This window comes from Procambarus clarkii, chromosome 71 (genome assembly GCF_040958095.1).
Source record: "Procambarus clarkii isolate CNS0578487 chromosome 71, FALCON_Pclarkii_2.0, whole genome shotgun sequence".
Classification (NCBI taxonomy): domain Eukaryota; kingdom Metazoa; phylum Arthropoda; class Malacostraca; order Decapoda; family Cambaridae; genus Procambarus; species Procambarus clarkii.
The window spans coordinates 15,595,287-15,608,550 of NC_091220.1; the positions used below are offsets into that span (position 1 = coordinate 15,595,287).

A 13,264-nucleotide genomic window follows, 5' to 3' on the forward strand; every position below is an offset into this window, starting at 1 on the left:
GGGATCTCAAAAGTAGCCCAATTCGCTACTTGTAGCCCAATCTGGCAACACTGTCGCCGGATACAAAGTCATCTCGTACACAAGACGATTCGGCGCTTCTAACCTACCTAACCTAATTTACCTCAACCTAACTTAATCTAATCTAACCTAACCCAGTCCTATAGAGCCCAACCTAGGCTAAACAGCCTAGCATAATAATATATATATATATTCGGTTTTAACGAACAAAACGAGCATCGTCTTGTGTCTGAAACGTTCTGTTCGCCAGCCGGCGCTGCGCATATTCCTAGTTTCGTACATTATAATAATCCAGTAATTCGTTTTTTATGGGGGGACAGGCAGCCTGTGTATGTATGTACGTTAATATATGTGGTAATGGTTGGGTTTTTTTGCTGTTATAGCAATATCTTTTTCGTAATTGGTGATACTCTTCTTATATTACTGCATTTAATTCATTCCAAATTAATTCAATTCAATTGAATGTACTTAATTTATTCCTAGTTCTGTTGCATCTTTTGCTGTTTTTTTCTGCCCTTTATCCTCTGTATTTCATCCACTCCCTCGACTGCTTCTAATTTTTGCTTTTTGACACACTATTAAACCATCCAAGGTTATTATAGTCTCTCCTACTTTTTTCCCTACTGTCGGCATGAAGCTCTCCTCGGCCTCCTTAATTGTGTTTGAAAGTGATTGTGATTGTGTTTGTATTACGTGATTGTGTGTTTGTTTGATAGTGTGCGTGTGTGTATTTACTATGTGTGTCTGCAGAATCGAGCTATAGTCTGAATTGCCTCCTAACCCATCTTGCGAGCTGAAGATGAGCCTCTATAGACCGAAACGCACGATGTTACTTAAGCTTCAACGCTTAGCTTCAAGGGATCCTTGATTGTGATTCGAGAACAAAGCCAACTCAACTACGAGATTTGGTAAATTCAAGCACCATAACCATAGAAGAGAGAGAGACCGATCAGAGGAAATATGATCACAACATACAAAACATTGAAGATAATTACATTGACAAGGTGGGCATGGACAATCATTTCAAAATGCCAGAAACAGAAAGAACTCAGATGGAATATATAAACAATTTCAGAGATGTAAGAAAATAACAACATGAAGTGAAGGTGGTCAACAATAATGGGTGTCTTGGCACAAGTTCTCAAGTTACTTTCTGGTAACAGTTTCAAATCAAAATTAAATTAAAGAAAATTATATATACCGTTAAGAGATTTAAACGGAACAGGTATGAATAGAAGGCGGAGCCCAGGAGCCAGATCAAACTCTACGTACAAACTGAAAGGTAACAATATGTAATTCCCATTTTTTTAATTGAATAATAATCTCGAGGAAATATTTAAAAAGTAGCCTAATTTTCGTTTTTTCTATCTAGTTACATTTCCCATTCAAAACAAACATACTAAGTCTTTATTGAAAGTGAAATTTCAAAATGAAACGTAAATAATATGCAAACGATGCAACTGCTAATTGGAGACAATTGTAGGCGAGGGTGAGCGAGGGACGAGGTTGTATAGCTGGGCGGGTGGGGGACCAGTTGACCAACAGGCGGGTTGGGGGTCATATACTCGCTCTCTGGGTGCTTATTCTGCCTCATTATGGCTGTCTTACGGATATGCCTCGTTGTTGTCATTGTGGTAAGTGGTGGAAATGATTTGGTACTTTTGTAAGGGTGTAAAATTGTCTTTATAGTTTGTTAATCTTGAGGAATTTCCCTGGTCGAGTAGCCTGACGGAATTACTGAACATGTTAAAGACTGAGAAGCCATTAAGTTTTAAGTGGGAGTAGGATGTTGGATTGGTTCATATGTACATAATGTACGGTTTCAAATTGTTGTTTTCAATATAAAACGCCGTTTCGGGTTAAATGCTTGAAGCGAGGCGTGGCCAGCGGCAGGCCTTAACACTGAGGTTGGTAACTTGTACGAAATCCATAGTTTTTTCATCTCTAAGGTTGCGAACGATTTTTTTGTTGCCACCGGAGGCGGCTAGTTTGTGCACCTCATATTCGTCCTGTGAGCAGTAGCGCTAAAAGGATTACAGAGAGCATGAAAGGTCTTTATCAGATTTCAACGGTAACTTTACGAGGGAGATTGCTCTCAACCTGTCCTCGTAACTGTAACGCAATTCGTAACCTACCTCAATGCTCAATTTCTCGTTACAGTGTGTGGGGGAGGTAGTCATGCAGGTGCACACACACGTACCGCCATATTCCCCAGGTGACCCAAGCATACAGGCACCTGTACAACCCAGGGAGCAGCAGGTGCCGCCAGAACAGAAATATCTGCCGCAGTCGCAGCATCAACCAGAACCACAACCACATGAACAGCAACCCTTGCAACAACTGCTGCAGTTGCAGTTGCAGCAGCAGCAGCAACAAAGTGACCCTCAGCCCCGTGGTTACCAAGCAGAGTCGCATGCTCAGCCCTTGAGCGGTATGTAGATAACTGTTTTGAGTTTGACGGTAGCCTAGTGATTTGAATTATAGGTATGCAATAAGTATAAAACTGGGCGCCCTCGCAAAATGCCACTCGCAGCAATCTCGGTCATCTACTCAACCTGTCCTCAGGCCAAGTTCATTCCATCCAGCGGTCGAACCCAAAGACTCGTTCCTAAATTTTAACATGCTATTCATTCAAAAACGCGAATTTTCTCAAATATAAATTAGCATAGTATGCGTATTTAGGCATTGGTTTGGTTGGGTTTTTTGGTTGGCGATTATTTGCATTTGTAGTACGTGAGTGAAGCATTTGCAGCGTTGTGGTGCGACCAATAGTAGTCAGTGAAGCACTTGTTCCGGAAGTGTTCTGACGTAATCGGTTGTAAATAGTGTAAAGTTTTAATTTCATAAACAATGTTTGGCGGGTGCATGGAATGGACTTTGGCCTTTGAGAACGGGATGATCTACTTCCTCTTAATTCACTCGCTTATAATTGAAACTAAAAATTTTAAATGCCAACCTTGTCATGAAAGCCTATAATAACCTTTTATATTCTTAGCCTTTACTTAAATCCGCGAAGCAGGAATAGCAGCATTTCTGAAGACCAATATCAGGTCGACTCGTATTACCAAAAATATTGTACAGGAAGACTTACCAACTTTTACTCTAATTTTGAACCCTTTTTTATTTTTGCTGAAAATTCCTAGATATAATGCTTGCCTTGATACAAGGCTCCTGATAAGGTCTATCAAGTACTAATTTGACTTTCGAAATGGACTTTGACGATAAGCCGTTTCATCACAGCCGACTGGTCCCGGGTTTGACTCCCGCAGCAGGACAAGATAGGTTTGGGCAAGGTTTCCTTTCACCCCATGCCTGTGTTAGCCATTAGTTATTTTGGAGATAGTAAAACTTATGGGTTGCTTTCTGGAGGCTAGTCGTTGGCTTAAAGCAGTGGTTCCCAATAGGGTGACCCACATGGACCCAAAAATGTTCATGGGATTAACACTTTCGCGCTCTCGGCGCTCAAAAAAAATCAATACCCCAGATGCTTTCGGCACTTCGCGCGCCTATGCGGTAAGACCGAAAAAGTGTACACTCTTTTGACTGTCCTGACAATAATTGAAGGCGCACGTATTTAAATTTGGTATCACTGTGTTCGCAATGAAATTGTCTATAAGAGCATGCCTATAAAATGCCGCCCAAGCTTAAGGAGTATCAACACCAAATAAAAAAACTATGCAGATCACTCGCCGAGAGCGCCAAACAGCAACAAAATGTTTCCACTCTCCTAATGGTTGCGAAGCCTACAGTTGTCCTACATCGCTAATTTTGGTATCATTGGAATCGCAATAAAATTCTCTACACGGACATATGCATATGAATGTTTAATATAGGTAATTGCCCACCCGCAAGAGTGTGTGAAGTGGAGAGTAGTTAGCTGCGAGCGCACTGGCGAAAACACAATCATGCTTGGAAAGTTTATACATTTATACGTTTTCTGACCCTACTTTTCTATGTACGTATTTCTTTTTTATACCAATGTGTTTGCAATAAAATTTTCTATAAGATGAAATGTATAACATTTGTACAAAGCATGTGTAAGAGAAGCGCCAAATATAGAACCACGTCGCTCAGTATGCGTTCGCGGCAGAAACAAACGCATTGTTTTCGTTCGTTTGATGTTTGTCATGTTTATACTTGTTGAAACATTTTATAATTTGCATGACAGTGATCGCAGTAAAATTCCCTACACAGACATATACATAACATCCGTTTCGGTTAAAAAATGGAATTTATAGAAATATTTTTTCGATGGACGAGAAAAGTAGGCTGTTATGCGGAATCGTAAGAAAAAACGCTGACGAGTTATCTCTAATCTAAAGCGCGAAAGTGTTAAAAGTATCGAACTCTTAACAAAATAACCCTTTATGAATATTGAAACTAGGTGTAATAAAGGTCCCATACACCATTAGTTTAACTTAAGTCTAGTTGACCATTCCACTCGAAAAGGGCCAATGTAGGCCTATATTTCTATAAAGGTTCCATTGGTTTAAATGTAATCCCCACCCCCTCCCCAGGTTAAATTTTGTTGGATAGACACTAACATCTTTGATTACTTCTGCAGTTGGTCACGGGGAGCAGTGGGCGCCGGTGACGCTGCAGCAGCAGCAGTCTACCTATGGTCCTGGACACCAGCAGTCTACCTATGGTCCTGGACAACCACTACACGAGCCCCGGCAGCGTCGCGTGGAGGACACGCTGGTTCAGTGCCTGAAGACCCACATGTTGGTCACCTTCAGGTAGGGTCTCGCCTCGACCACTTGTCTTGACTAGGCTAGTAAATATTTGCGGAAGGAATCAGACGAAGGAATTGTCTTTCAGATCTAAACCGATGTTGCTTTTTGTTTTATAAACGAAAGGTATATGCAGTAATGTGCCGGTACGCTGTTCTATATGAAGCAAGAGTGTAGCCCAAACACTAGCAGAGTTCATCTAATATCCCCCATCTTATAGAATGGTTAGTTATAAATATAATTAGGAAAGCATGAAATGTTAGCCTAATCTATTAGCCTGCACGAGTAAGCTCTGGCTTCAGCACAAGAATATCTTTCATATTGTGCATGTAGTTGCCGAGCTCAAAGTACCTCGTTTGTCTACTTCAATTTCGTGAAAGTCGTTGGCATCACCTGAAGCCTTATCGACAAGCCTCGGCCATACATGCTGACAGTCGTCGCCACACTCAATGCGGTAGATCTTGCCGTAGATTCTAGGTCAGGTGTACACAGGCAGATGTCAGATGTGACCACGTGCAGTCCTAGAACCATTTTTATTTTCATAAACTTCCACATTAACTACATCTTGTAAAAATCCTACTTGTGAACCTTTATTTACAGTGAATTTGTGGTCGAGGCCATAATCCTACTTTGCCAGACTTGTAAAACTTGAAAGTTATTTCTATTAAATTTGTACGGTATATTACGTTCCTGTGCTTTGCTTTGCTTAGAATATTTTTATTCTTGGTATATTGTCTTACAGATTCACGGCAGCGTTCTCTGGGTACATCTACCCCCACCAGCACTTCAGGGAGTGTCTCCTCTTCCAGGGCCAGAATTCCCGGAACGCGACTCTTCAGTTGAAGCACGGCACTTGTGGCGACCAGGAGAAGAGGGTTGTGCAGCAGGGCAAGTCCTACCTTGATCCTGTTATTGAGGTAAATGTCTGCTGCCTTCCTGTAGGTAAATGTCTGCTGCCTTCCTGTAGGTAAATGTCTGCTGCCTTCCAGTTTCCTCCCGAAGTAGAGGTGTACACTTCAACATTTAATGAATCTTTAGGCTACCAAAGTTTACAATCTAAAGGGTAAGTTTATTTTGATATTGGAAACTTTTGAATGGGAATTTCAAATGGGTGAAGATGTATTAATTGCGTCAGTGATTAAATTGCCGTTGATACTGATCCACAGTATGTTAAATGTTGCCCTAAAGAATTTGCACTGCATCATTGACAATCTCGTAGTCAATCTCAGCACAATTTATCCCTCGTTGGTACTAAAGTTTCTAAATCCTGCCACGTTAGACCATATATCTAGTCTTCAGGAAAGTTTAAGTGGCAGTTCCTGCAGTCTGGCGGCAAAATTAGAAGTTACTTTTATACTTCAGCTCAAAGTAGGTTAAAACAAAAACTGAATCGCCCGCTTTCGTATATAAATTAATTACAATTAAATGAATAACTTATTGTCGGGGCAGGTACTGTTTATATATACAGTACATGTTAGGTTAATATAGTCTCACCCCCCCCCCCCCTCCCCGGATCGAATTACTGACCCTTCACAGGATGCATTAAAACTACAAAAAGCTAACTCCTGGGTACCCATTTACACTTACTGCTGGGTGAACAGTAGTATTAGGTGATGGAAATATTTGGTCAACGAACTCTTACGTTGGTTACCGAAAGTATTAAGGAAATTTCTCATTCTGCAGCAAGTGGGTATTTTCTTGCGGGAAGTCAGATTTGGCGTGTGTTTTTTCTAAAGTACAGTATATGTAATGTGTAGACTGACACTACAATGTTTAGTTGCTGATACACGCTCAACTGCTTAAATATGTACCATGATTAAGGCAAAGTTAAAGCTCTTGTTTGCTGGCTCCATATTTATTTTAATTGATAATGAAGATTGCAAGTTGGTCCTTTTACCTACGAATTCATAACTGGAAAATAGTCCTAGTCGGTCATAAAGGTCACGACTCTTAAACTGTAATTATACCGGGTGCCAGGCTGTACTTTACCCCGATCTCCCAACCCAAATGAATTCACGTTGATAGCCTCGCGTAGACCATGAGAGTACGGCGGGAGTAAGCGGTAAAATCTAGGGACGACGCGTCCCCGATATTTTATACTTCATGAAAAACGCAGATGGGGACCCTTCCGATGCCTATACTTAACACATGACACTTGGGCAGACCCTTAACTGGTCTACGATGCTCAGATTTCATGTGAAAGTTGGGCGAGGCTTGCCTCAAGCCGCTGACCACCGCCCTAGCTCAGAGGCCCCCATTTATAGATATTAACTAACCATTACCAGTAAAAGTGTAATGTAGCAGGTGTAGTCATTACTGGTTCTCCCCAGCACCGGCTAATGATCCAGTGGGAGCCGGACATAGTGTGCGAGGATGATTCTAGCGTGATCGTCCGCTGTGACCGTCCTGATGACTATAACAAGACGGTGGAGTGGAGTCTGGAGACCAGGAACCTGCTGGCCACACTAGAGCGGTCCACTCACCCCGGTCAGTACCTGGCTTCTGGTTAATTATAAGTTTGGTATGTTATAGACATTAAAATAAGTTTGAGGTAAGATACACACAAAGGCTTGAGGTAGCTCAAGCTGTTCTCACCCAGTTTGTTGTAGGCATAGTTTGGCCTTATAGTACATGGAAAGTGTCCATTTTAATCCCCTGTGCATACTGTAGAGAATGTTAATGGACGTGTTGTATACCTTGGTTTTGCTATTCCAAAATTACGTAATTTTAAAACTGATTATACGTCAAAAGAATGAGTAACTGATGGTAGAGATAAAAAAAGTTTGAATCATTTTTTTTGCCACGCCAGTATTTTAAACAGCATTGGTTAAAAGATGATTAGACTGAATAAATGCGCACGAACGTTCTTCTTGTAAATTTAGTTGCATTAGATATTAAAAAGTTCCCTAAAATGTTTTTCCAGTGAAAACTTTCAAATCGAAAAGTCTAGCCTGATGCTAGACCGGCAGCTGGAGACTTGCAGTCAAATATTTTAAAATTAAAAACTGTTCGTAATTGCCTCATTTTTGAAGCGAGGACTCTTAAGGACTATTGTATTAAAACTCCATAACCACAGGTCCCAAGATGTGGATGGAGATCCAGGTAGGCGAGGGTCCCACTGCCCCGCCCCTCTCTGATCAGGTGGTGTACATTGGTGACGTCTTGACGCTAGTCTTCACCTTGTCTGATAATGTCTACTGGTTCGACTCCAACATTCTGACTTGCTACGCGGTGGATGGTAAGTGGAGGTGGGACTACAGTAAATGCTGAAAATAGACGTAGTGCTAAAGTGCAGCTACTGCAGTGGGTTAGTTTTATTTATAGGAAAGCTTGTTTAGTAACAGTTAAACGGAGTTTGTTGCATCCACATTGAAAGTGTACTTGTGCAGCATACAGGATTTTCCCCAGGAGTGTTCTTTGCAATATTTTAACTTGCACGAGTGTTAACATAGATTATTGTTGAAATACTAGGTAGTGCTGGTTGTTCATAAAGTGTTTGACACGCTAGATGTCACACTTCAGTTGTAACGTAACTTGAAAATAGCATAATAAAACGTAATGCAGGGTAGCTCAAACACTTTGGCTTCGTGAGTGATTCTGATGCTCTGGTGAATAGATAAGTGAAATGTGAGGGGCATTTGCTGTGCTCCCCTGTGTAATTTTTTTTCCCTTGTTGGGTGTCATGGCTTGCACACTGTAGCTGCTTCACCAGAGGCAGTGAAGATCCAGGTGGTGGTTTGGCCTCTTGCACCTTATCAAAGAGCAGTGCTGACAGGGCTTTTTTAGCTAGTTTGATTTTCTGGCTCCTTGTTTTGTCTTGATTTGAGAAATCCTGGGCGTTTCTTGCTGATTTTATCATTTGCCTTGGTCAATTAGAGTTGAAAGATTGTTAAATCCTTGATTTTTTTTTATCTAATCAGCGCTTGTTTATTCAAAGTATAGTTACTAAGTTTCCAGTGAATTTCGATGTGGGGCACGAAAATGCCGTCCCACTACCACAGCACACAAAAGGCCCGGGTGTTGTAAGCTTGGGGGTCTTAAAGAATATTTGATCGTCGTTGTAGTTGAGGTACTTTGCATGTTGTAGTCATGCCAGCTTGAACTGCAGTTACTTGCAGCAGGTGGTCATTCGTGGTGGCACCCCTGGGTAAGGTTCACTTGCGACTGGGAACCTTGGGGTATGGCAGCTGGAGTCGTGAGTGGATTTCTTGGGCTGTACCGGCCTGAACAGTAGTAGTTAGTGTCTGGGCGTCATGGGTTGTAAAAGTGGGTCTGGGGTTGTGCCTGATGGGTTACCAGTTAAAGATGTGACGGTTGTAATCACCTAATCAGGAACAGTAACAGTGTGGTAGTTTGTGGATTGCATTATAGAGAAAGTCGGCATCTTGGCATGGCGTGCACTTAGATAAGCATAACTGCCTTTAAATTTCAGAATGCAATTGCCCCAATTATACCCTAATAATCCTTTGAAGGCCGAGAATAATTTGCTCGGCCTATTTGAATATTTAGGAACCTGGATATTATTTAATTTTAATTAAAATATTAATGTTATACTGAATGTTTGCCTAAAGCTTAATATTTAGGTCGGTGTTAATCTAATTCTCCAACATTTCAGGGGGAGAAGAGGTACAGCAGATAGAATGGGCGTCGCAGCCTAACAAGCAAATTACTGCAAGGTCACGAGTTTACAGTGGAGAGACGACAGTCATAGAAGATGGCTGCTCAGTCAAGCCAAAAATCTTCTCGCACTTCTTGAAGGAAAAGCACACCAGGCCCAACGGGGATCTGGTCACATTACATTATGCCCATTTCAAGGTAAAAACTATAATTGGAAAAAAGTTAACGTAGGCGAGTGTCAAATTACAAATTCTAAGCTGGAATAATGATTGAAATATGGTTGTAGTGACTGACTTTGGTAACACTTAATTTAACAAATTTTTAGGCTTTCAGGTTCCCAACTTCTCTGAAGATAATCCTTCAATGTAATGTTCAAGTGTGCTACAAAGAATGTGTACAGCCACCCCCGTGCAGGTGAGCGTTTTAATTGTTTAATTACATTAATTTTTACGAAGTTTTAGGAAGTTAGTGCATTAAATTAGAATGAATACAACAGAAGTGCAGTGACTTCTAGTAAAAGTAAATTTGTTAAATACAACTTTCCTTTGGACAACTACTTTATAAAAGTAGATCTATAGATAGTTTATTGGTTGTAATAGTGCAGGGAGACATCTCCCGTCCACTACGGGCTCACCATAGCCCGTGCTACTTGGAACTTGTTCAGAGTAGCTGAATCTATAACAACATTGTAATAGTGCGTTAATACTTGCAGCGAGGCGTTCCATCCCAGGACCTCTGAGAGCCAGCAACGACGGCGGCGAGAAGCCTCTGCCGCAGTGGCTAAAGAAGGCGCGCACGAGGTGGACAAGGTCCAGCTCTACCGCTCCATTGACGTCTTCCTCGCAGAAGAGGGCGGCGAGAAAAGTTTAGTCAGCCTTTTCATATTTATATATGCGCTTCGTGTCTCTTTTTAGGGGGAGCTGTCTGTAAATAATGCTGTAACTGGAAGACGTCTTCTGATTTGACTACCGTATGTATGTTGGTGGAAAATATCGTGTAAGGCTTAGTGTAACTCCGGTTGCAGAGGTTTGCCGTATGAAGGGGCTTGTGTACTATTACCTGGGGCTGGTAGGGTTTACCTCGCCCCCACTCTCGCGCCCTTGCAAGAATGATACCCTTGATACCCCTCTTAGGGAGTTCTGTGGGAAATATAACAAACCTAAGGTGCCTGTTCGGATCATCGGACCAGTCGTAGATGGGCACCCCATCCAGGGTGGCGGCGCCTCACGGGCAAGTCTTTGCACTATTGTAGGATACTGTACGGCACAGTTAGGACTTGCCTGTTAAAATTGGGGAAAGGCCAGAACCTTTCTGCAATGGCCAGAATTGAATTCTGCCTCCCTAGCTGCCTTGGTAGTGATATCCCTATTGGCTCTTGGGACCTAAACTTTAAAATGCATGTCAACTGAAAGCCTTCTCAAACACAGGTTTGTGGAGCGCATGACCCAGTATGAGTCAATGTAAGATCAGGTACTTTAGTCTCTGCAACTGCTCTTCCAACATTGTCTTTCACTGGGCTCCACACGGAGCGCCTCGTGTCCTTGGTAGCATTTAACTTTGAATCCTGTGATTGAATACCAATATTGGTAGTTTCTAGTTTTTAACAGGTATACAGTACTGTATACTAAAATTCTATTTTGGACCACCAAAATGGTCCCCAGCCATATTGATTTCTCTACAGAACGTGTGGACGTAGCTGCTGAAGCCATTAGTGTTCATTTCAAAGGATTATTCGGGAGAACATGCCAGTCCAGTATACACCTTTATATCATTTCTCATAAATTTTGTACTAAATTTTCTCAATTTGTTCAAATTTTGTACTGCTTTCTAGTCATTAATAATATTGATAGAAAATTGGCTAGGTAAATTGGTAAAATGCTAAAAAAAAATTGGTAAATGCTCAAAATAGGTAGGAAACTGCTCTCGTAGGTTGTGTATTGGCTACATATGAATAACTTGGGGGCACTTGATGAGCTACCCTCTTGCTGTCAAAACATTGTCCCGCTTAACCACACATCTTGTATAAAATTTATTGATTTTCATAACTGAATCTCTTTACAGTAGTTTGTCCCTATACAATTTTTTTCTAATATTGGTATACTGAATCCAACCACTTTATCTGGAAGGCACAGCGATGGTATCGTCTTGCAAGTTGGTGTTCAATCCTAGACCATCGGTGGTTGGGCATCAGTTTGTCAAATCTATAATCCTCGTCCCTTTCAAAGTTCTATATAGTTTTAATGGCTTTATGCTTTCTCCTGATAATTACTTTGGTACCATAATCAATTTTCATTAATGTTGGGAGCCATGAATGGTGGTAAAGTTTCCCCAAGCCTGGTTTCTGTTGACATCTGCTTGTGTAAACATAATGCAAAAAGATGGGTTTTGTTACTGGTGTACAGGCTACACAGAGCTTTCCCAAAATTGGACCAATGATGTGTGGCAGACTGCCTTTATAGGCAAAGGATGGGTATATTTGTCATAACCTTTTCTACATTACACCATAGCAAAGTTAGTTTACCACTTTTATCTTGTACCATTTCCACTGTGCTTTATGTATTAAGATTTGATGCACGTTAAGAAAAGTACATATATTAATAAATTTAATCGTGTGCTTGAAAATTGTGCTCATGAAATTATATAACAAGGAATTTAAACCCTTTGTGTCTTTGAAAGCACAGTAAATAGACCATAGTTTTCATATGAATTGAGCTAAACTAATATATTTTTTTTAATTTCAGAAATTCATGTAAATTCGCCTATTGTTGCTCAAGCCCTTAAAGACTTCTGCTACAGCCCAACGGTGTACTATTCCACTGTGATTGGTCTTGTTGCTGTAATAGTAATACTGATTGTCATGATTTGTGCTATTTGTTTGAGGGATAGAATGCCAAGAGCTTCATTTTATACTCCAACAAAATCACTAAAATAATGCTTTAATTTTCAAATTTCGTAAAAAAAAAAATTCCTGTATCCCATATTTAAACTAAATATTAGAATGATTTTTTTTAAAGAACTATATTTGGATAAGCATAGTGTATATACTGTGTTTAAAAAAATAAATGCATAAATACCAGTTGTTGCTAATATTCTTTGGTTAATTTCACATTTGTAATCGATGGGGAAGGGGGTGCATGACTGTTAACTAAATATTGGAAGACATCTTTGCATAAATACGAAAAGCAGAAGGGACAAAAATATTGGGCAAGTGAGCAATTTGCTCTACAAATTGGCAATTTTTTATTAAATTTATGATTAGCACCCAATTCTTGGCTTGTTACCACAAGCAAAGCAACAAACGTGGAGGCGGAAGTTGGAGCGTACATAACTTGTATTAAAACTCATTCTACAGCATATGTTCAAGTTCAAGTACGTTTTTTGAGATAAGCAATAAATACATCTCAAAGGGATAGAGTAGCTTAGGCTATTTCTACCCCCCTCTACTTCAAGTCCCTCAAGGGGCGCACAAATTCAGTGAGTACAAATAGACATATAACAGTACAAGAATCCCATTTAACATTGCATACAGCAAGTACAGCATATAATTGTTACATTCTTGGAGCAAAATTCTTGTAGCTCCTAAGTATACTGTCTATTATACCATTATCACACATCCAAACAATTTGATGTGGTACACTATTTATTTCCTTATTTCTATATTTTTCAATAAGGTGACACACTAATACATAATGTTCTAAGGTGTCGGCGTACGGCATGCTACATAATTTACACTCCTTATCTTTTTCACTGACATCGACACCGTATTGCCAGATATATTTATATCCTAATCGTAATCTCATGTAAATTGAATCCTTCCAAGTAGACTTTCCTTTACCATAAGTGAAGGACGAATTTATATTTATTATTGAATAATTCTTAAGTGTGTTACTACTGTC

General features: G+C 40.4%; 1 protein-coding gene across 1 annotated transcript; it reads left to right on the forward strand.

The window, feature by feature from the left end:
• Positions 1–1,510: 1,510 nt before the first annotated feature.
• On the forward strand, positions 1,511–12,444 carry LOC123745576 (uncharacterized). The gene is made up of 10 exons (XM_045726245.2): positions 1,511–1,652; positions 2,179–2,449; positions 4,583–4,757; positions 5,494–5,668; positions 7,082–7,238; positions 7,828–7,989; positions 9,367–9,566; positions 9,694–9,782; positions 10,081–10,232; positions 12,110–12,444. Exons 1-10 carry the CDS (start codon positions 1,614–1,616, stop codon positions 12,298–12,300), a joined length of 1,611 nt encoding a protein of 536 aa, XP_045582201.2. The 5' UTR covers positions 1,511–1,613; the 3' UTR covers positions 12,301–12,444.
• The last annotated feature ends 820 nt before the right edge of the window (positions 12,445–13,264 follow it).